This window comes from Lagenorhynchus albirostris, chromosome 9 (assembly GCF_949774975.1).
Source record: "Lagenorhynchus albirostris chromosome 9, mLagAlb1.1, whole genome shotgun sequence".
NCBI classification, from domain to species: Eukaryota; Metazoa; Chordata; class Mammalia; order Artiodactyla; family Delphinidae; genus Lagenorhynchus; species Lagenorhynchus albirostris.
The window spans coordinates 70522899-70547047 of record NC_083103.1 but is presented as its reverse complement, the minus strand read 5'-3'; the positions used below and the strand labels follow the sequence as shown (position 1 = coordinate 70547047).

The 24149-nt window shown below is 42.7% G+C and overlaps 1 protein-coding gene and 1 long non-coding RNA gene across 7 annotated transcripts in view; one reads left to right on the top strand and one right to left on the bottom strand.

The window, feature by feature from the left end:
- Window positions 1–4183: 4183 nt before the first annotated feature.
- LOC132526244 (uncharacterized) lies at window positions 4184–23083 on the bottom strand. 6 transcript variants are annotated; one of them, XR_009542511.1, is made up of 5 exons: window positions 22753–23083; window positions 20505–20586; window positions 9762–9894; window positions 9194–9247; window positions 4184–4688 (listed from the first exon to the last, which is right to left on the bottom strand). It is a non-coding gene; the product is annotated as an uncharacterized LOC132526244 (long non-coding RNA). The 6 variants fall into 6 exon arrangements; XR_009542512.1 differs by having other exon boundaries at window positions 9762–9891; XR_009542509.1 differs by lacking the exon at window positions 22753–23083 and adding an exon at window positions 21240–21733.
- Window positions 22147–24149, top strand: part of SESN3 (sestrin 3) — a 77625-nt gene continuing 75622 nt past the window's right edge. The window contains exon 1 of the mRNA XM_060160252.1: window positions 22147–22470. Within this exon, the coding sequence (XP_060016235.1) occupies window positions 22393–22470 (78 nt within the window). The 5' untranslated portion in view covers window positions 22147–22392. The remainder of the gene's footprint in view (window positions 22471–24149) is intronic.

Below are 24149 nucleotides of genomic sequence, written 5' to 3'. Positions count from 1 at the left end.
TACTCTTTATAAGAATCCATAGGACTTGTGAATACCCACATCACAGTATGTGTGACATCGCATTTTAATTTTGTTACCTATCTGACTCTCAGTATGGGGCTGACATACCCTGCCCATGAAATTGCGGGATTAGTTATGTGCAGAAGGGGTTACACATCTCTTTTCTCCAGATTTCACTGCATCACTTGCAGAATCTCTAGGATAAACGGAAGACACTAAAAACTTTTATGAAATATCAGGAAATGTTCCAGAAAGCAAAAGGTATGATACTGTGGCACCGACTCTGGGGAATGAATGTGAGGCCTTATTACTGACCCATGTAGAGCTAAACTGGCCACAGACCTGGGAAAGGTCTGGAGGACTAAACTCTATATTTCAATCCTTGAAGTGTATCAAATAGCCTGGCTGTTTCTGCAAATTCATAAAAAATTATGCAGGCTAAGTCACTGAATAAAGTGTGTATTGAGTGCCTACCATATGCAATACACTGTGCTTGCTGTTGGGAATATGGTGATGAGCAAAACAGCAGCCCCGTAATGATGGTCAGAGAGGTAACAAAATTAAAATACAATGTTACAAATACTGTGACACAGGTATTCACAGGTGCTGTAGGTTCCCATAACTAGTGCACTTTAGCTACAAGATAGAGAGATTCTTCCCAGGAAAAAATACTATAAGGTGCCCAAGATGTATTGATTAATCAGTCAATAATCACCCAGAAGGGAAACTCTGTTACTACCGTGCTAAGAGGCTTAAGGTCCCTCTGACACCTGTCACCAATTTTCAATGTAGGGTCTTAAGTTTTCTTAAAAAGAGGACATATTCATCAGATGGGCATGTGGCATAAAGTTGGGAGAGAGAGCTAGAAAATTGATGACCAAAGCAAGATTCAAAAAGATATCGCAGGTTGGGAGGATTGCCTGAAACCACGAAAAAATGTGAAATTTTGTATAAAAATATACATAAGAACAGAAAGAGGGAAAACTGGCTCAGAAGCAGCCTATGTGGGAAGACTTAGGGAATGATTAACTGGAAGTTCTTCTTGGTCTGACTGTAAGCTTCTTTAACAAAGCAAAACATCATTACTAAACTATGGTATCCTTGAGGGCAGGAATCACATCTTAAATATTGAATACCCCTCCCTTGCCTTGCATAGGACCTGATACAGAGTGTGAGCTCCGTAAAACTTTCTTAAATGGAGTCAAAGCTAAAGAGCCCAAAGTAGTAGACTCCACGAACGAATGGACTTTGGTCAGAACCATCAGGAAAGACTATCAGCTCTCCCCCTATGTACCACCTTCCTGATACCACTCTGGGCTTTCTCCTCCTAGTTTCTTCTTGCAATAAAAATCAGAATCCTCTGCATGATTGACAAGTTGACCCCATCTCCCACCTAACCTCCAGCCCCACCTCACAGGACCTTCCTCTATCCTCACATGCTGCTCCGGCACTTTTCATTCCTCCAAGGCCCCAGTGGCCCTTCCAGCCTGGTCTCTGATGGGAGATTCCACCCCACACCCTCATACATATACACATGTGTTCCACTTGCTTCTCCTGGTTCACCCTGGCTTTTCACTGTAACCTATGCAGGGAAACCTCTCTGAGCCCCCAGCCCTGGGCATGTCCAAGTTCCTGATATGTCCCCTTTCTAGCACTTATCACCATCATCATCCAATGCTGACCATGGAATTCTTGTTTCAGATCTGCCTCCCATGCAAAAGTGTGAACTCCATGATGGTGCAGACCTCAGCTGTCTTGTGTCTTCACTACTAAATCTCAGGCACCAAGAGCAGTATTTCTCAAGCTTTAATGTGCCTATGAATGAATGAATGACCTGGCGGATCTTGTTAAGCTGCAGATTCTGATCCAGTAGGTCTGGGGTGGGGACCGAGAACCTGCTTTTCTTCCAAGTGATGCTGATGCTACGGGTCCTCTGAATCACTTTGAGTAGCCGAGTCTTACAGCACAGCTTGTCCCTGTGTCCTCACTGCCTTTAATCCATCCCCTTCTTTCCATCCTTACAGCTATTGCCTTAATGGAATCCTTTTGCATCTCTTATCCAGATGACCTTATCTCCCAGCTGTTCTTCCTGCCTCAGTTTCCTAGAGGTCCAACGCCTGGGTCTTACACCTTCAAAGTGTCTTTCTAATATGTAAACCCGTCATGCTGTCCCTCTTCTTTAAAAACTTTAGAGATTCCCTGTCACCTTGTAGGAAAAAAGTCTAAGCTCCTCAGTATGGCATTCAAGGCTCTACCCTGCCTACCTTTCTGATCCTATCTCTTTTGTACCCCAATCTCATATCCCACACTCCTGACCTATCAAGGCCTTTGCGGTTCCATGGACTCACTAGGCGGTTTCATTCCTCCCTACCTTTGCTCAGGCTGCTGACTCTCCCAGAAATACCCTCCCCCAGCTCCATCTGCCTGTCAGAAGTCCACACTCATACTCTGAATTACCTCCCCTTGGTAGGAAGCATTTCCAAGGATTCCCCTCTCCAAGGTGAACTGGCAGCTCCCTCATTTTCTTACCAAGTCCAAGCTCGTACTGCTCACCACATGACAGGTCAATAAATTGAGGGACAATTCGTTGGGGCAAGGAGTAGGGACTTTATTTGGAAAGGCAGCAGGCCGAAAAGATGGTGGACTAGTGTCCCAAAGAACCATCTTCCTTGAGTTAAATTCAGGCTTCCTTAATACTAAAAGGAGAGGGGGTAAAGTCCTGGTTCCAGGATGTGTTAATTTCTTCTTTCCTGTAGCCATTTACAGGTGGGCCTGGTCAGGAGGTTTCCTGTGGGCTAAACAAAGGTATTTTAGCCTAACGCTCATTATATGGGAGGCAGGGTTCTCAGAGATGAGCTATTATGTATACCTTAAGCTATAGGCAACATCCCTTTAGTGATTAACTTGTAGCAAAAGCAACAGAATACGAAGGTTAAAGTAATTTGTTCTTCCCTATTACAATTTGGGTTTCACTGTAGCTGTCTATGCTGGACTATCTTATTTACAGAGCAGCCTCCTCCTTCTGGGCAGTGAGTCCTCTGAGCACAAACCTGTCTCATTCATCCGTGTTACCCTTATACCTGGCACATGGGACACTTAAGTCATGTTTAACACATGTGAATGGATGCTATCATGCTTTGCTCCAGATGCCGTATTTTAAAGGTGATGTTTGACACAGTGGAGTCCTCCTAAGGAGGGAACACCAGTACTGGTCCAGAATCCCCGTGACACGAGAAACAGTTCAAAGAACAGTCTAAACGTAAATCCTGAAGAAAAGATATGCCTGCACATTGTAGGTGCTCGATATTTATTGAACGGATGAACAAATGAGTCATAATAGCTCTCTTCATGTGGAGCTGTCAGGTAGAAGAGAGCACACACGCATCCTGAGTTACCTGTAGCTCCCGAAGCTCCAACATTATATCTAAGGCAGAGATTTCGGTCCATTAAAATAATGAATTTCCTAACAAGACCAAGATGTACCAAACCGCACTTCCTCTAGGAGCCACCTAAATGATTTCTTTCTTTTACAAAGATAAAAACAAAGTAACACAACACATTCTCTGGACCAGTTAAGAGTTATTTTTGTGGCAAATGACAGAAAAAAGTTAAGTTGTGGGTGATTTGTTGCCTCTAATGATGTATGTCCTCAGGACCCTCTCTCTCCTGCCCTCTCTCCCTTTACCTCCCCACTCCCCATGTTCTCCTCTGTTGGCTTCAGTGTAGAGACTCCACACACAGCTCCAGCTCACTTCTCCCCAAAGCAAAGAAAGGACACGCTCCTCTGACAGGACCAGCTGGAACTGTGGCTGGACAAAGCCCAGTGGCCCCGGAAGACGGTTCTCTGGTACACACAGGATCACCTACCAGGGTAGGACCCAGTGTACCTGGGGGAGGAGAATAAGATGGGACTGAGGGTGAAGGAGGGGGCAATTTCCTAGACTAACACTGGCTGAGAGTTACCCGAAGTAAAAATAAAAGCTGGAGGACAAAAACAGCACTTAGCCACCGTGGCCTGAACACTTGTCCCTATTCCAGAACTTATAACTGCATTCAGTATTACATTTTCCCATAATATACTTTCAGCTGACAAACACTGGTTATTAAAAATTCCTGAGCAATTCAACCCACATTTTACTAACCTAAAAAGATTTCACTATTCCTATAACATAGACTAGAAGACTTTTTCTGAGTTGACTTTCTTTATTCATTTCTTCAAAAAAAACCGTTGTTACTGTATTGAGGATACAATGAGGAGGAAAACCGTCCTCATGAAGCCTATAATCTCGCAGAGAAGGCAGCCAAGTAAAATGACAATCACAAAGCAGGTGACAAGTACTTTAAGAAAATAACTCGTCTCCATATTGTGGTATTGAGATAGAAAAAGATAAAGCGAAAGTTTCATCACACTCCTTTATGACCAAACATCGTTTTCTTTGTTAGCACGACTAGCTGCCTCTCTGAGTTAGGATGTCAGCTGGCAGAAATGTTATTTTGGCTGAAGTAATCTCAACGTTTCCCCGGCATAGCAGCAGAAGAAAAGGGATCTTCTTGCTTGGAGCGCTCAGTTTCAAAGCTGGAAGAACTCATGGATGTAACATTGCAGTCGTTGGAAATCAGCACCTTCAGAGCACAAAAAGCAACTGATCACTTCACATGAAATCGGCAGCTCCTATCAGTGGCTGGGTCTATAAAGAATAAAAAAAGGAGGAAGCGAGGAGATTAGCAATGTCTTGATTCCCACACCATTTAATCCCTTGTGCCACCCATACTTCCCACTCAGTCATCAGTTTCACTTATTTTTCTCAGATTGATGTTTTGAACTTCTATCATGATCCCACAAACTATATGACCTCTCAGATGTCACCTTGGCTGTGGACATCCTTTTCTCTGTCCATAGTGACATGGCATACTACTCGTCTTTCAGAATCTGCAGTAGGTGAAAAGGTTTGGGTGATACCCTTTTCTCAGGCAGAGAATAACATTTTCTTTTACTTGCCGCTCCAGCCTTGATCATATATTTCAGGTTATTTAGGTTTTGAGTGATGGCAGTGGTTGCTGAATTACAAAGCTCATCAGAATTCTGATCTCTGCTTCTCACCTTGCTTTTAAAAATTTTCCTGTCGCTTATGAAAATCTTAGTTGCTGTTGTTAAGTAGCAACTGTGTTAACACTGAGTTAAAGAGACATCTAAAATAACTGCTCTGGATTCTTTTGCTATCCCTTCTGCAAGAGGCACAGATGTGGTGCACTCAGGTGATCGAAGAGGCAATGGGTTCCACTGTAATTGCTGTGGGCCCAGCTGGGCTGACATTTTAATTTCTGTCTCTTTTGTGGCTCCCATTATCCTGGGGGCCAAGGTAAGAACGTGTCTGGAATCACAATTTGTGGAAGGTTAGTGAAATTCTGGAACAGGGCCAGGACCATTCAGTGCTTGGGATGGATTTCTTGGAGTCTCTCCAAATGTATGGGTTGTCCATTAGTGCCACGTGGCCAGACCTGAGTTTAGAATAGAGAGTTAAGACAAAATTACGCTTACTGCAGCCTGGTTGTACAATGGAAAAGAACAGAACGGAGATGAGTGGTCTGGAGAGAGTTGCTTCAGTGCTTTAGAAAGCTAGCTCCACAGAGGAATGCTCCCTGGGTGTATAAAGGGTTTAGGGTGCTTAGAAAGCAGTTCTTAAATAAATATAAAAGATGAATTACAGGGAAAGTAATGGCTAAGACTGAAAAGGCTCTGGTTTGGGGAAAATGTTCTGTCTCCCAAAAAGAAGGTAGTTCTATGTAATGAATAAAAGCATGGCACTCTGGTTCAGCCTGGGTGGGTGTCCCAGCTTCACCAGTTATCAGCTGTAAGACTTTGAGAAAGTTAACTTCTCAGAAAAGCAGCAGTCTTGTGAAGTTACGGTTAAATGAGGTAAGACGTATAAAGTGTTTCAGCATAATGCCTGACACATAGAAAGTGTTATTTCAAGCCTTATAAGGAGACAATCTAAAATGTTGTAATCCAGTGGCTTGTAAGGTTTTGGGGTCTCAAACTACCTTGGGAATTTTATGAAAACTATGGATCCTTGTTCCTCAGGGGAAAAAATGCACATATATAAAATTTTTATGCACGGTTTTAGGGAACTCAGATATACAAGGAAGTACAACCCTACACTTCAGGTTAAGATTTTTTGTTCTAGGGCTACACTCATTCCCAAAAGAGACTAAAGACGTCAGTTTTATTTGTTTTTTATATTTTTTGATGATTTATAATTGTAGTCTCAACTTTTTCGAATTGGAGGGAATTTTATCTAGTCTGAAGCCCCCTTGACCCCTGCTTTTTAGGAATAATAATATTAAGGTCCTAGGAAAACTTGGTGCTTCAGATAAACAGGGAATTCTTTATCAATTTCACATTTCTATAATTAAAAGGCTTAATTTTCTCTTTATCAGCTACCCTTCATGTTCAAGATGCTCCTTAAAATTTAGTATACTTCTACTCCATTCTTAGTCCTGTTCTCTGAAATACATTTACAGCCCTCAGAAGCTCACGTTCATTCAAAGCCCATGGTATTTACAACGACCTTTTTTTTCCCTTGTGTATATTAATTAGCATATTAAAATCGACTCTGCTATACCTGTTTGATATTGTGCTATTTGGTGGAGAAGAGCCTTGCTGAAATGCGGTAACTAGAGTAACAATTCCATCGGGCGGGAATTCAAATTAACAAAGACTTATCAGGCACCTACAATGGGACAGGCTCCGTTCTGTGCACCTGGGATACATGAATGAAAAGAACTCAGACAGAGATGTGTGCCCTCAGGGAGCCTACAGTCTACAACGAACATGATCTTTGCTTTTGGAAGAATTTGGCTGGGGTTGAGATTCTGTGCGTGGGCAGGACCAGAGCTAACCTGAAAGGTTATTATCTACATGAATGTCACCCACGCCTCCATCACTGTTCCTCAAGGATACTTACCTTCATTTGTTTCAACAATAGCTGACTCAGCACGGGCAGCACAAAACACAGAATGGCCAAAGCGTGCCTGGGCAAATCCCACCATCCCTTCCCCCTGGCCAGAGCATGAACTACATCAAGCAGCAAATAGGCCATGCTTAGGTAAGTCATCTCTAGGCTTTCCATTGCAAAAATAGTTTAAGCTCTTCTCCTTTGCTTCCTGGAAACTTTGGGTGACTTTTGAGGGGAATGTGAACAAGAGAGCAAAGGTACTGGGGTTGGCAGTTTGCTCTAGTGAGAAGGGAGCAGAAAGTAGGGCTGATGATATGGGAAAGAGTCAGATGAAATAAAAGGGATGGGAGACTGGAACATGAAAAGTTGGAAGTAGGTCAGATAAGTGACATGCCAAAGGCAAGAGACATTAAAAGGCTCTGAAAAATCATGTGATCTTGTTGAATCTGCTTCTGGAGAAGCAGAGGTGACACGAAGTTGGTGTAGCTAACATGTCACTGGGGTCCATGGGCTCTGAGGAAGTCACCTAATCTCACTCTGAAATAGGGTAGAATGATGTCAATGAAGCCCCGAAGATAAAGACCAAATAGAACCAAGCTGAGGGGGCGCAGAGCTGGCAGGTGGAGCTAGAGCCGCTCTTCACCCCCAGGTCGTTGTCCTGTCTTGGGGCTCAGATGGCTGGTCTTCACTCTGAAGATACTTTGGGCAGCTCCAGGGCTACAGAAATTAGGCCACCGACACACCCAAGCATCTGCCTTCCCTTTGCTTTTTCCACCTAGAAAAATCTTACCGCTCCTTGTTACCCTCCACATCTAGAACCTTATCCTTGTCTGGCTAAATCTACTCCTTAGTTATTTGAAAAAGGGGAGAAAATCTTATTGATGTTCTCAGGAGGATCCAACTCAGACTTTGCTTCAGGCCCTTTTTACCTGAGATGTCACTGCACAAGCAACTAAGAACTATAGTGAAAAAGCAAAAATTATGTTCATGACATCTGAGGAAGGCGAAATCAACCTAAATGAGTTACATCATTTGTTCAAGAGAACAAAATCATTGTCTCATGACGTGGTAATGCGGTGACTTCTTTCTCGTGCACTCAGAATCTTCAAGCCGCAATATTTTTGTCAGATGAATCACTTATCTCTTCTCCCAGTGAATGCTATGATAGACAACGGTATAAATATCCTGTAGCCTGGGCCCTTGGTTTTGTAAACAATCATGAAATAAATAAGGCATTTTGCCTGATGACCAAGGCAGACTCATAAATAGGTTTCTATAAACAGAGGGCAATTGTAAAAGGCAAAGAGGAAAGAATCCATGGCTTGGTCCATGCTTTATATATCCTGCCCATTACACCTCCCAGAAGACCCTCTCAGCCCAGACCTATATTTAAAAAAAAAAAAAAAGACCTATTTATAGTATGGTTAAGTTCTTCTAGAGTCATACAGAATACATGAGGTATATTATCTTGTGTGATTTTGTCCATCTCCCTAAAGATAGTTACCTCCTGTAGAGTAAAACTGAGAATCATCAGCTATTGGCTAGTAGGCAAAGCTCTTGATGGCAAGAGCCAAGGCACTCTATCTTAGGACTCCAGCTCTTAAATGGGGATAATACGTCCCGTTCATTAACTGGCAAACTGCAGTTCTTCAGTTAAAAGCTTAAGGAATGGGACTTCCCTGGTGGTGCAGTGATTAAGAATCCTCCTGCCAGTGCAGGTGACATGGGTTCGATCCCTGGACCGGGAAGATCCCACATGCCATGGAGCAACTAAGCCCGTGCGCCACAACTACTGAGCCCACGCGCTGCAACTACTGAAGCCTGTGCACCTAGAGCCTGTGCTCCACAAGAGAAGCCACTGCAATTAGGAAGAGACCCACACACCGGAACAAAGAATAGCCCCTGCTCGACACAACTGGAGAAAGCCCGTGTGCAGCAATGAAAACCCAACAAAGCCAAAAATAAATAAATAATTAAAAAAAAAAAACTTAAGGAATGATTATGACTCACTATCTCTAGCTTAGCAAAAAAGAATTTGTTGGGAATTCCCTGGCAGTCCAGTGGTTAGGACTCCACTGCGCTTCCAAAAGCAGGGGGCTCCAGTTCAATCCCTGGTCAAGGAACTATGAAGAACTAAGATCCTGCAAGCTGTGAGGCACGGCCAAAAAAAAAAAAGAATTTGTTGAGAGCAGGACACACAAAGGCATATATCCATGTGTGTGGACGCATACACTCACCTAATACGCGTGAGAGCCCAAGTCCCAGAGAAGATGGTCCTTCTTCATCTTCATCTAGAGAGAGGTTACAATGGGGGTTACATAGTGGTCATTTAATTTCTCCAGACACTTAGGTTCTTCATTTTCCCACAGGCTCTCTGACACAGAATTCTCTATCTTGTAATGTGATTGAACAGACTAACTAAAAGAAGACCAAAATGTACTTTGTGAACACAAGTGCAATAAAGATGCTTTGATGATCAACCTTGCATGTTATCAAGTACTTGAGGCCCTTCTAAATCAAAACAAACAGTGGTAAATGACATCAGGGAACCCAAAATATTAAAATTCAAGTAAATTTCAATTGCTACTGAACAAATATATTATTGTTGTATGAAAAATTTTAAAAATAATAATAACTAACATTTATTGAGTGCTCATAATAGGAGGAACACGGTTCTATGCACTTTACAGAAATTTTTTCATTTAATCCTCAAAAAACCCTACAAAGTAAGTACTAAAAAATGAAATTTGAAGAGTTTTTGAACAGCAACTTGATTATACAATACCGAGATAGAAAAAATTTCACCTGTACAGAGTTCTTAGGTAATACATTTCAGGTCACAGCTGAAGTTCCACTTGTGTAATATATTTCCATTTGTTTCCATTCCTCAGCATTCCAATTCCCCATAGACATGTGACTCTCTAGATGTTCATGTCTTCTTGAAGAAACAGAAAATGAAAAGCGACAGGCCTTGAGTATACAGAAATAACTGTAGAGTTATTGCATCAACAGCAAGTCCAACACGACCACAACCCTTCTAGTATGGCCCAGGGAGAAGCACCACTTCCTTTAATTTCCCATCCACAAAGTTTCCAAAGTTGTGGCAAAAACAATCCTCACTGGTCAGGTGAAGTACCTCCTTTATTTTCCAAGGTCTTAGCAAATCCTAAGAACTATTTTACCTACAAGATAGAGAATGGGTTCAAGGGTGGCTGAGCTCAGAATAAGCCCAATATAAATGAGAGAGAGAGAGAGAAGGAGAAGGGGAAAGGGAAGAAGAAGAAGGAGAAGGAGAAGGAGAAGAAGGAGAAGAAGGAGGAGAAGGAGGAGAAGAAGAAGAAGAAAGAAGAAGAAGAAGGAGGAGGAGGAGGAGGGGGAGGAGGAGGAGGAGGAGAAGGAGACAGAGAAGGAGGAGAAGGAGAAGAATGAGAAGGAGAAGAAGGAGAAGGAGAAGAAGGAAAAGAAGTAGAAGAAGGAGAATAAGAAGAAGAAGGAGAAGGAGAAGAAGGAGAAGAAAGAGAAGAAGGAGAAGAAGGAGAAGAAGAAGAAGGAGAGGGAGGAGGAGGAAGGGGGAAGGGAGGGCGGAAGAAGGAGAAAGAGGGAAAGAGGGAAGGGGAGGGGGAAGGAAGGGAGGAAGGAGGGGAGAGAGAGACTTAGGGAAGGAAAAGCAGCGGCTCCTGCAGAGACAAGGCATGTCAGGCACAGGAATGGAAACCAAGAATATTCCAGATCTATTCTGGTTAGCTGAGTTGAGCTCCTCCAAGGCTAGTGATTGGCCCTACGGAAACAGATCACTTGTTGAGGCACATTCCTCACCTGGCAAGTTGAGTCAAATTAAAGCATTTATACCTGTTCATATTTATATGCCTGGTCCCCTTTGTATTTCATAAAGACCACCACAGTGATCTTTAACCTGCAAACTGACACAAAGCTGCCCTCATTCACTTTATCTTTTTCTTGACTAACTACTTAGTTCTTGGAAACATTCAAGGACATTTAACTTTGGCTTCTGTTTTTACTTTTTAAAAAAATCCTTTTGGTTCAAAAACTCTAGAAAATCATTAAACTGGGCCAGCAGGCATGAGGTCTGAATGAAGGATAAAGAGTGGAAAGGGAGAAAGCCTTTTGTCTCTCAAAGTTTTCTTCACAGGCAGTTGCTCACATAGACACATTAGAATCACTTTGACATTAAACTTGGAGAGAAGCAGTTCGGCTAATAGATTACTGATCTCCATTCTCCAACTGGGAACACAAAATGTTCTAAAAAGTTTTGAGAGCAGCCTTTCTTAATGAAACGTATGCTTAATGAAACGTAAAAATTTTCTATGTGCAAAAATCAAAATGTGGTTTTCTGGCTCAGCGCATTCCAGTTCTTTCTTTTGAATGTCTGACTTTTCACATCCATTTACTAATGAGAACTAAGAGTAATACTTCATATTTGTAAGTGCTTGACATGTAAGGGAAGGAAGATGGTTTTAGTCTCTTTTGATGGAAAGAAACAGGCGCACTCAAGTTACTTCACAAAATTAGTGGTGGAAGGAGATTCAGATAGGGGAACGGGCGGTTACAGGGATACATGGCAGGGACCAGAACTGGAAACACCCAGGATCGAAGGCACTTCTAAATACAAGTGTCTTAGTGTCTTCGCCTTCTTTCTGTGCATTGTCTCTATGCTTCTTTTCCAACCAGCTTCCTCAGCCTTTACTCTCTATCTCTTCTGCACCTTCATAGTTTTAGCGTCCATATGGTTCATGGCATCCTCTCACAATCTGACTTTGCTGCCAGCTGGCCTGGTGCCTTAGTTTCCAATTGCTGAATTTCCCAGAAAGGCAACTGATCGGCCCAGATCATCATTTTAAGCTAGTCCATCCAGATGGCTGGCCAGGTCACAGAATGTCTGTCTTCCAGCAAGCATCTACCCCTTGGTCCACTCATCTGAGACAAGGGGCAAACACACAGTATAGAGCACCACTGTGTAGAATGAGGCCACAAGCAGAAAGGTTTCCTTAGAGGAGAATCTGGATGGGACAGGTTGAGATAAATATCTTTAGTTCGCTGGCAGATTATGTGGAAACCAGTTCATTCACCTTCTTTCTTAGAGGAGCTAATCTCAACCAATCACAATGGACCCGGATCATCCTTGATACAGCATGTAAGAGGAGCATTGACAACTTCTTTCCTCTCCCCTCTCCCTCAACTTTATCTCCATTACATCCATCACTTTACCTTCATGACTAACCAAGTGCCTAGGAATCATAAGACTTACATATCAAAACATTTGGCATTTCAACTTAAAGTGTCAACAAAAGAATTTTTCACATCCCAGGATCATTTAGTTTTATTCTAGAGTAACATGCCAGTGGGCAATAAAATATTAGAATAGGGAATAATGCGTATTTCTTTTCCTACTCCCATAGCATTGATCTCAGTAGGAATCTGACTACTGGAGGTGCCCACACTGTATTTGGTGGATGTTGGGAGATCTAAGTCAGTGGACCTCACAGTTTGGTAACCTATCACAGAGAATTAGTTCAAAGAATATTTACAATATTCTGAATGTACGATGCCAAGGCAGGACTGAATAATACTATAAACACTGGCATCGAGCAAATCTGGGTTCAAATCTCAAATGTCTTGTAATAACTGTGACTTTGACCAAACTTTTAATCCCTATAAATCATTTGAAAAATGGAGATAATAATAACCATTTCATAGGCATCTTATAAATATTAGGTAAGATAATGTATATAGGATATTGCAAAATGACTGGTACATAGTAAGCTTTCAGTAAGTGATAGTGGTTGCTTTTATCACTATATCTATTATGATTATAGTATCATTACCATGGATGTTGTGGGGATTAGAGAAAATAGGTTAGAGATATGAGGATTACCTTCAAATACTTTAGAGTCTTAAGAGAGATAAAATAGATGTACCTCTTAGAAATGGTGTCTACATTTAACTTGCACATGCACGGATGGAACTCATCATGGTGGTGGCCTGAGTGAGAACGGTCAAGTGTGAAATAATGATGTTAAATGATATTCTTTAATCTGGAAAAAGAAGTTAAATAGGGATAGTGCCTCTTAGAAAAAGAAAGGAGGATGGCTTCTAGCATAAAAGTTTGTCTACTGTACTGTAAGAAGTCAGGATTCATAGGAGTTTTATAACTGGAACAGGAACTATATTAAAAGGAGAATTGAAACAACAAGATGAGAGTTGCAGATGGAAAGGACCTACTGGCTGGAATATGGGGGAGTCACTGTCAGAAACAGTGGACACCCCGCCACTTGGGTTTCCATTTTACTTCCTCAGGGAGGCCTGGACCAGGTTAGATTCCCCTGCTCTATGTTCCCTTCCTGTGTTTTCCCTACTATAATACTCATTACATATTGGCATTACTTGTTTGAAGTCCATCTTCTCTGCTAGATTATCTGTTCTGTAAGACCCTGACTCTCATGTTTATCACTTTATCTCCATGGCTAGCCAAGAGCCTGGCACGTGGTAAGTACTCCACAGACATATGTTGAGGAAATTAATGTGTGACTGCAGGAATGAATTGAGTAATGAACATGGAATTAAAAGGTGATCTCATTATACACTCTTCTGTATTGTTCTCTAGTATTTATAAGGGTTAATCCTATCCTCCTGTTGACATTGTAAATTGCATGGAGACACAGCAAGAATTCTGTAGCATGTGTCTCCATCACTACCACTAAGGCATCCAGTTACAGGCATAAATGCTCAAAGGAGCTTTCTGAGTTCTTTGCTAATAATTCTCTTACCCTCTATTCTCCATTTTCTATTTATCTTCTACACCAATGCAGAGATTATACCCCAGTCTCACTATTAGATTATAAACTTATCTTTTGTTATTTTTTGTCGCCAGGACTTACTACTTGCTGAGGGTCCAATAAATAAATGAGCAAATAAAAAACTATCTGTACAGCATGTATTTCACAGCATACTCTTCCAAAGTTGCAGCCTTCCAGAATCTTACAAGATGCTATTGTGATTCCAAGCTTGCAGCTCATGTGGGAATGCCAACATTTTATCTTTGAAATTGCTGTGTTTGTTACATTTATATAATTGCTGGAAGTTGCTTCTTGCGAACAAGGCAAATTTTACCTTTGCATAAAAATCATTTTACAGTTTTAAGACAACTTGGGAACTTTATTTGGTAAAAATATGTGTACTCACTTTCCAGTTAACAAACTCTAATACATCCAACCATTTCATCTAACAAGGTTTTTCAAGCACCTCCTCTTAGGTTCCAAGTACTTGAAATACTCAGATGAATAAGACTCATCCCTGAAGATGCTCCAAGTCTGTATGTAAGACCTTCAGACCACTTTCAGAAGGTCTGAAAGTTGAAGTATAGACTGTTTCCTTCTAAAGGTCCCTTCAATCCCACCTTGGTTCTACATGTTGATTTCCTGCAAATCCTTCACAATAGAATACTATGTCATCTAAGATACCCGAGTCTAAAAATTATAACTCTTCTGTGCTCTTAATTGGCTCGTACTCCCAAACTCCTTCAGTCTCATGTGGATTTTTGTTTTATTCACCCACTTTCTTTTCTAACACCCAGACAGCCGGCATATTTCACAATGATCTTTCCTTAAAATATATAAAATTATTTCTCTATCTCAGTTTCCTTACATCTGAAAGAAGGATACTGAGAACTGGGGAGAGTGAATTTAGATGATCAAGGAGACGAACAGACTCACAGAAGAAATAAGGGAACAAAGGAAAACCAAGGCAACTTTGGGGATTTTTGAGACTAGAGCTACTTTTACTTTCTCCCTGCTTACTTGCAGAAATTCTCCTACTTCTCCTATCTTACTAATCCTGCTTGCACTAGATTCTCATGGAAATCCTAAGACAAAACAAATTCACAGAATTTTAGAGCTTGGAAAGGTCTTTGCAATTCTCAGACACGGATTAACCACAAATTTAATAAAATTTAAAATTTAGTGTCCATCACTAGCACTGGCCCCTTCTAAGGCCCTTGGAGAGGCCAGAGCAATGTGTTCACGTGGTCATATTCTTAATTAAATTTCAAAAGCAAGCTATTTTAACCATTATTGGTAAAGACCACAGTCTCTTTTCACTCAAGTTACCTCTTTCAAACTCTCCTTCATGCTGGAAGCATTGGGAAGCCATGTGTATTTTTGTTATTCTGGCTAAGGGAAAGTTAAGATGCAGACACCTTTAGCTTGGGTTTGGTGGGTTATAGAGAGAGAGCAAGATCACAGTCATTTCAGTGTGTGGTTGCTGTTTTGAGTTGTCCCAACGTAAGAATGGGTTCTAGGAATATTTCTATCGGCAACCGGGCCAATTCACATACATCAGATCACAAAGATGTAGGTTGGAGGACATTTCATGGTGCCTAACTATCCTAGGGCACTCGACTAGAGAAAAAAATTGAATTACCTTTCTATTTTCTCCATAGAAGATAACATTTCAAAAATCATTGTCATATGAAGAGGAAATCAAAATATACTGCCCAAAATATGTAGGGAAAAAAGTAATACAGGGTTGTGTCAGGTAGTTAATTAATAGAGATTTGTTATTTATTTGGATTTTGTGATGTTTATAGTATTTTCAACTTTTTAAAGTTTATTGATTCTATTGATGATTTTAAATAAGTATTTGCTTTCATAAATAATTTTGCATCCATAGTTTTTTATTCTTTTATTAAGTAAGGTCCCCACATTATATAAGCTTCAATTTTCCTACAATCTGGATTTGGCCCTGACCCTACTTAATCACCCTTCCACATTTAATAGATAAGAGAACTGAGACCCAAAATCACATCGTTTACAGTACTACTGAACTAAACTCTGGATCCTCTGACTTTCTGTCCATTGTTATTTCTACTACCCTACATTACCTTTTGAGAAGTACCTTGAAAATCAAAGATCTTCACAGGAAAAAAAAGAAACAAATAAAAAAGATCTCCTGACCACTGTATATAATAATAGTAAATATTTATATAGCATTTCTTATATGCGAGGCATTGTTTTACAGTGCTTTACATATAGCTCATTTAATCTTCAAAACAACTCTATGACTAAGCTAATATCAATATCCTCTTTTCAGATGACAAAAATCAAGACATAGAACAGTTTAGTAACTAGACCAAGGTCACACAGTATGTAGAGAACATAACATCCTTTGTATTGTGGCAGCTAGCAGCAAACATTTTCTGAGGGCTTGCAATGTTCTAGTCACTTTGCTGAACACTACAGTGCATTAATCTCATTCAATCTTCACAATCACTCTTTGAGGAGGTAGCATTATTACTCAGTCTTACAGATGAGGAAACTGAAGCCTAAAGACAGTAAGTAACTTGCCCAAGGCCGTATATCTAGTAAGGGGCAAAGTCAGTGCTCAAATCCATACCTGACTAGAAAGAAACACTCTCATGGTCCTTCTACTGTTGCCACGTTCCCCTTGGTCCCTTTCTCCTAAAGCTACAATTAGAATGGGGATGTGGGCAGACTTAGAATAAGGAGTGGGGTGAAGAGTGTAAAGGACATAATAGTCCCTTCTTAGACAACTGTCCTTCCCATTTTGTACACACACATGCACACACACACACACACACACACACACACGTGTCAGGGTACCTAGCTATCTGTCATGATATTCCTTTTTTAAATGTATTTTTTTATTGAAGTATAGTTGATTTACATATCATGATAATCTTTACATCTGACCCCTTTCCTCAAAGTTTGCTATAGCCAAGAGATGACGTTTCTTTTCAATTCATATTCTATAATAAAGTTAAGAGGGACAGTCAGCAGATCAGTAATTTAGGTATTTAGGTGCTGGAGAAAGTTTATAGAGGTGGCGAATCCTTACAAGGATCAAGAAGATAATGTAAATAAAGTGGCAAAATAGAACCCCAAAGAGTGACAGAGTTGTTGGTAAACTAGAAAGTGCATGTCCAAACCCAAATAGCAGGTACTGGGTTCCAGCAGACGGTTGCCATGTGGCAGTATGAGTCCAGTGTGATCAGATCTGACAAATTTTCAAGAGACGCCAGAAATCTAGAGTTGGGGGTGGGGGGCAAAATATCCTAAATTATAAATACTTAAAGTAATTCAATGTTTAAAAAGCACTGTGCTGGGGCTTCCCTGGTGGCGCAGTGGTTGAGAGTCCGCCTGCCGATGCAGGGGACACGGGTTCGTGCCCCGGTCCAGGAAGATCCCACATGCCGCGGAGCAACTAGGCCCGTGAGCCATGGCCGCTAAGCCTGCGCGTCCGGAGCCTGTGCTCCGCAACGGGAGAGGCCACAACAGTGAGAGGCCCATGTACCGCAAAAAAAAAAAAAAAAAAAGCACTGTGCTGGCTAACATCTTGCAGGCCAAACAAATAGCAACAAACCCACGTCTGAGGGCCTCGCTCGCCTTTGCAGTCTGCTTTACATGGGGTTAAATGCAGGAAACTCTGAAATAGGAAGTTAGAAGAGAAAGCCGACAAAAATTTGGATGTTGGTGGAATATTTGTTCTTTGAAAAATGAGCTTTAGTAAGAATAATTTTCTCAGTGGAGGTGGGCGATGGAGGGGGTGGGATGGGAATGGGCACTCAAGCAGTGGCCTTTTTGGATCAGATCCTCATAATTTCTCCTTTGGAGTAGTATTGGTCTTGGACCGCAGGAATCTAATTAACAGCTCAAAGGGAGCAATCAATTTATAATTGTGTGAAGTACAAATTCCTTTGTGCACAAAACAAATTACAATATTTGCAAATTTGTAAATAATGCAGTACTTTCCCTGAAATCCAAAGGCTTTGGGTGCTCCCAGGGGAAAGAAAAAGAAGTCTGAGGAGGCAAAACGTTAGAAAATGACCTATTGTCTCAAGAAATGGAATTTTAAAAATATCTTTAGTAATTGATTTTTTTCAATCGAATCCTTATTTAGGAACTATAAAGGGGCCTGTTCTTAGGTCAGTAGAATGAGAATATCTAGAGAAATAAACAGTTTCAAGTCCAAAAGTCACAGCACGTTACTAACAGGGTATCTTCTTTCGAAAGCACCGAGCATAAAAATGTGCCTCAGCCCTCCCTCCCTACACCCTTGGTTTGTGGTAGGAAGTTTCATTTTATAAAAGAGATAGCAAGTCCCAGTTATGATCATTATGTACAATGTCAGAGAAGGAATTGGTGACAGATAAGGACACGAATCCAATCTCTCTGCTTTGCAAAATAGTTGTTTTGAGCCATTCAATTCACAAATATGTACTGGGATCCTTTTATAAGTTCCTGTAGCTGTTATTAGAGATTCAAAAGAGATGTTCTAGAAGAACTTATGGTGTACTGAGGAAAGTCAGAGTGAAAACTCCTTATTTTCTCCAAGATTCTTTAAGCACTTCTCTTCAAGTTGGTTGAGCTAGGAGTTGGGAGTGGATAAGTGAATGGAATCCATCCCTGCCCTTAAGGGGTTCACCAGTCTAATGAGAACATAGAATTTGAACCAATCATTTCAGTATTGAGCTTGATGCTAAGGAAGAGCTACAGGAAAGCACTTTGGATGCTTTGGCAAGTGCTTATTTCTACCGGGAGATCTTTCAAAGAGAAAGAGATGGAGGGCATTCGAAGGAGAGTTAAGTGGACTATTGACTGGCCTTCTATAGGAGGATGACAGATCAGATTTGTGCTTTCAAATGATTCTCTCCCCTGTGCTCTTATTCACTGTGAGTTGGTTGCAAATTGGTTAAACCTTTCCACAAAATCTTTTAGCAAATTGCATCAAAAGCCTTAAAACGTATTCATATCCTTTAGGTTAGAAATTCCATATCTAGGAATAAAAGATGCTGCCAGAAACTTACATATGAGGAAGCTTATCAGAGCATTATTATTTATAATCATGAGAAGCTGGAAACAACCTACATGTTCCATAGTGGAGTAATGGTTAAATAATTTACGGTACATCCAAGCCATGTGATTTTATGCACAACTAGGAAAAAAAAGTCACATTAAAAAAAATAGTTCAAAACAAGCAAAAACTATTTTTAAATGATCTGAAATGTTTCATGAAGTGTCATCCTCATTTTGTAATTAAAAAATTAAGAAGTAGTGCTCCACATTGGTTGTTAATTTTCACCCAGATCTTACTTTCCTAAAGTTCTTTCTTGTTTTAGATCAACCAGACAACAAAAGGGGTGGAGTTTTTCCTTGCTCTGTACAAAGTTCAAAGAATGGGCTTTTGTTTCCTTCCCTCTTAACTAACAATGTGATCCAGGATTTGCAAGTCACTTATTCTCTAAGTTACAGTCTCCTTCTGGTATCCAGGCTAGCTGGGAAAGAAAGGGAGGTCAGGTGAGGAATGGAAGAGAAAGGAAGTGTCCAGAAGTTGAACATTACTGTGAGAGGGGAGAAGAAGGATGATGGGACTGAGGGTGTGAGAACCAGAAGAAAGAGTGGTCATTGTGTATTGAGAATGAGTTACTGGATTGGAGATTTCAGGGGTGGGACACAGACACATATACCGTGGTTCAATAGAAGAAATGTTACAGTGCAGTACATGGTTGACTGCCAAATAAATGACAGTATAGACAATGTTATAACAGTTTGGAGGATTTGGTGGAGAGGGCCATCATTTGGTCACATACATGTCTATGACCATGGATCAATGAAGAGATTCCTCTAAAACCTCCTTTTAGCAATTTTTGTTAGACGGTATAACTGTATAGGGCTGGCCTCTCTTGGCCTCCCTCTTGAGAGATTTAGTTATGGAAGAACTTAAAGGACTGCACTGTGAAAGAATTTTAGCTATTAAATAGAAGGAAAGGATATAAAAAGTATATGATAGAAAATAATTTGAAGTTAAAATACTGTTTGAGAAAACTCAGTCTCTGCACAAAAATTCACTTCATCCTTCAATTTCTCCTTTCCTTTAAAATGTATTCACATAAAATCTGCTTTACAAGCCAGGAACATAACTCAAGATATTTACCATTAAATGGGGACACCTATGTGTTTCAGTTCTTAGGACAACTGAGACTTCCTTTCTCCCTGGATTTCTTGGTTCTCTGCGTTGAAGTGTACGTAGTAATTTCTCCCTTTGCTGAATCTTCTTGCTTTTACAGTTTCTTCTAACTGCATGTTATACACCTTCCCCATGCCATTGCTATTCTAGGCTCTATAAATCTGCACAGCACCAAGAGAACTTTAGCTATCACTAGTTAAATGGATCAACACATTTACCCAACCACATAACTTAGACCCTTTGGGGGTTTTCCAGTCTATTTTAATCTATTTAAACCTGACACTGGCAGATTTCCATTTCCTTTGTTCCTTGTGTAGACTTGGTTTATGCCTGTTGGTCTCTAAAAGGGACAGAGAGGAGGCAGCTGTCGAAAAATGAGGAGATTGGCAGTTTTAACCACACAATTTGGTCTAATAGCTTTGATATGCTAAACTTGCTAGCTCCTCCAAGTGTACCTTTCTGATTTTGCATCACAACACTACACTGAATCCCTAAGGAAACCAGGGTAGTTTTTTAAAAAGAAAGGGAAGAAAAGAAAGAAATGCAAACCAGTGAAACCGTTCTTTTAAACCATCTCCACAGATTCATTCTGCCAACTGCAGGCCTTCACAAATCCTCGTACACCAGAGACCTTTAAAAAAAGAGAAGCAGAGAATACCGATCGTGTTCTCAACAGCGAAAACAGGTGATGTCATAACGCACAGTCCTATGTGGTCCCGGCCAAGGCCGGGTGGGGAGCTGGGGCGCCAGTGCGCACGGAGCTCCGCGCCAGTGGGCAGAGCAAGTTATCTCCGGGGTCCGGAGGACTCCGGTGAGGACCGGGCACCAATCAGGTTCTCGCCCGGAGCCTGCCTTTGTTCTCACTGGGGAGCAGGTTTCGGGGCGTCTCGCGTCGGGAACCAGCATTCGACTAGCATGCGCGCTGCTAGCTCCTCGGGAGACCTCGCTCCCCCACTCGCCTGTCCCCCACACCCTGCCAGCCTGAGCTTTCCCCAATTACATCTGCCTTCTCTCCCCAGAGCGTGAACGCCAAAATCCTAAATCCATTTTTAGCTTCGGAAGAGGCAGGTCCAGCCCAACAGTTTTAAATGGCAATTTGTTCTCTGAACCTTCGCTCCCAGGCAGAGCTCCATGCTCTGCGTTTATCTAACCAGCTACCTCAGAAAGACTTTGGGGTGGAAGACAACCCTGTCTCTTTGGCCTTTTCGTGTTGGACAAATAAAGGAATTTTCGTTGCTGAGAGACTGCGAGAAGGGGCTTTAGATGGAGGAGGAAACCACTCACCCACAGGTTTTGTGTCTTTTCTTCCCTCTAACTCGATTATTGGTGCAAATATACTTAAACATCTATCCCCTACCCGCTGCCGAAGCCTCAGGTAACTGGTATTTTGCAAAACAGGGCTCACGATAAATGATGCATAAAGTTCTTTGAGATCCTTTGATGCAAAGTGCTACGTGATTGCAGTCTTCTTTACAGCTAAGATTTTGGTTAAGAGAAAGCCTAACCACTGCCCTGACGGTAAGGACGTTTTAGCTCCCCCCACCCCCATCCTCTTTCTCAAGAAATCAGGAAATATTTAGCTCAGTCTTAGACCCACTAGCGAGCTCTAGCTCCCAGTTATTTATCTCATTCCCTCACCATTTCTGCAGAGACCTAGAGCAGGGGCTGTGCCTTGTCTTAGGGGAGGGGCTGGAGTTCACGGGGTTATTTGCATATGACACACCCTCTTCCTCCTATTGGTGGAGCAGCACACTGTATTCCCACCCACCCCACTACCTAACTAACCCGCCATCTCCCTTCGGTTCGGAGCCTCGGAGACAAACTTAACTTGCCCAGAGATTCAAGGCGTCTTCGGCCTCTCTGATTGGCCGGTGCAGCTCCCAGCCGGGCTCTAGTTGCTCATTGGCTGTGGGCTAGCGCCCGGGGGGCGTGGCTGGAGCGGTCCGATTGGCGGGAGGGGGCGGTGCCCGAGCGTGGAGGTGGTGAAGGTGGTGGGGAGGCGGGGGCGGGGCCGCACTGAGGCGCTGCTGCTGCGGCGGCGGCGGCGGCGGCGGCGGCGGCGGCGGCGGCGGCGGCGGCGGCGGCGGCATCGGCGGCGGCATCGGCAGCGCGGCGGTGGCGGCTGCTCGTCCTAGCCTGGCGGGGGCGGGGGTCTGGAGGATGGGGGCGGGTGGAACAACGGGCCGGTGAGGAGCAGCCGCCACCGTCTCCGCCGTCGCTTCGGTAGCCGCCGCGGTGGTCGCTTCGGGCAGCCGTTCGCTCTCGGGGCGTCGCCTCCCATCCCGACATCCCGCCCGGAGGACGCTGAGGCTGAAGCGCGGCCGGCGGCTGGGGGACGGCCCGGCCCCTCAGCTGCGCGGGCGGCCGCAGTGACAGCCCGGCCCCAGCCCGCCGCCCGCCCTCGCCCTCGCCCTCGCCCTCGGTGCCCGCAGCCACGATGAACCGGGGCAGCAGCAGCCCGTCGGCCGCCGCCAACTACCTGCTCTGTACCAACTGCCGGAAAGTACTGCGGAAGGTACGGGCTCGGCCTGGGGTCCGGCCCGAAAAGGGCGCTTCCTGCCGGCCGCGGCTCGGGCTGCTCGGGGCGCACTCTTGGAGCAAGGCTCAAAGGGATCCCGGGGCACCTTCCCTACGCCGAGACCCAAAAAGGGGGCATGGGTTGAGAGTGGAGGGTTTAGCCTGCTGCTGCTTTTGATGTCTGCCGGGACAGACGCTAGTCCCCAGGGGTTGGGGATTTGGGGCCGCGGGGGGGGGGGGCGGGAGGACCTGTGGTCTGTTCCTCCGTTCACCTCCTTACCTTGCCACCCCCGGCCTGCTCCCAGGGCGGAGGGAGGGACGGACCTGTTCGATCCTCCTCCCAGTGCTCTTGATGGAGGTCGGTGTGAAATCAGAACTGCTTGGTCTGGTCCAGAGGAACCTGGCTCCCTCTTTGCTGTGCCTAACTCTTGCGGGTGTTGTTTTTGTTTATTCGGTTGCTTCTGCCTTCCTTGCACGCTTTCCCCGAACACTCCCTTTTTACATTCTTTGGATGGTCGTCTTGTGGCTGCAGTTCGATCCTGAAAGGAACTGGTAAAGCAGCTTGAACTTTATGCCCATGGGAAATGCTATTCGACGTTACAGTTTCTCAAGCTGGGGTTGGGGGAGGTGGAGACTGAGGTGGACGTGAGTTATCCCTTTTTAGCACTTACTCATCCCCAGCCCCCCGGTGTTGCTCCAGAAAAATCAGACGCACAATCAGCTTATTGCTTCCCAGAGTGACTGATAGAAAGTTTACTCCAGTATTGTTTAGCTTACTTGGCTTAGTCGCTCCGTTAAGGGGGGTGGGGTGAGGGGGCTGTGAAAAGATGTCGTTTTAGACCGAGAAAAGCTTTTAATCAGACTTTAACAGCCGCCACTGGGTAATATTATAATCAGTTTATTCTTCTCGAGACTCTATTTTTACATTTCATTAAGTGGAAACAGTAGTTGAGGTGCTTCTGTTTGTCCAGTACAAATGAATTAAAATTGCTGAGCTGTGCAAATGCGTCGGGACTGAAAGACTAAGATGAATACTGCACCGTTTTTAGTCAATTTCTCTAAATACAGTTCAATTGGGATTGTTCTTTATATATTAAAAAAAGAAAGAAAGAAAGAAAGAAAGCATGTAAGTAAGCAAGCTCAAATATTTGCGCTCTTTGTCCAAAAACTGTTTTTCTTCCTCTGTGGGTCAGGCCAAGTGCCAATCAAAGTTGTTTTTCAAGCCTCTTTTCCCTGCAGTAGGGCTGCTGCTTCCCCCCCCGCCCCCCCATTTTATTTGAGAGCACGAAGAAAGCAAAGGGGTTGCATATTTGAAGTTAATCAAACAGTGAAATATGCCTTAAATTGTGTTTATCGGATATGTTTTTCTTGAAACAGATTTTTATTAAATGTGCATGTTGAGTATGTGCAGTTATTTTTTTCCATAAACTCTGGGATCAAATTACAGTTGATACTTGCTCAGCTCATTGTAGGGCAGCTCGTGAGAAATGTAATGGATCAGAAGCGCAGAGCAGCTTAGTTGAATGTTAACTCTTTCACTTCTGGGCCAGATGGCATCTGAACTTAGCTTTTTAAAAAATGATGATGATGATGATTTTTCCAACTTTAAAAGTGATGTTATGTCTTTAACATGAAAAAAAAAGTGTTGTTGAGACATGTTTGATTAAACTAAAGCCT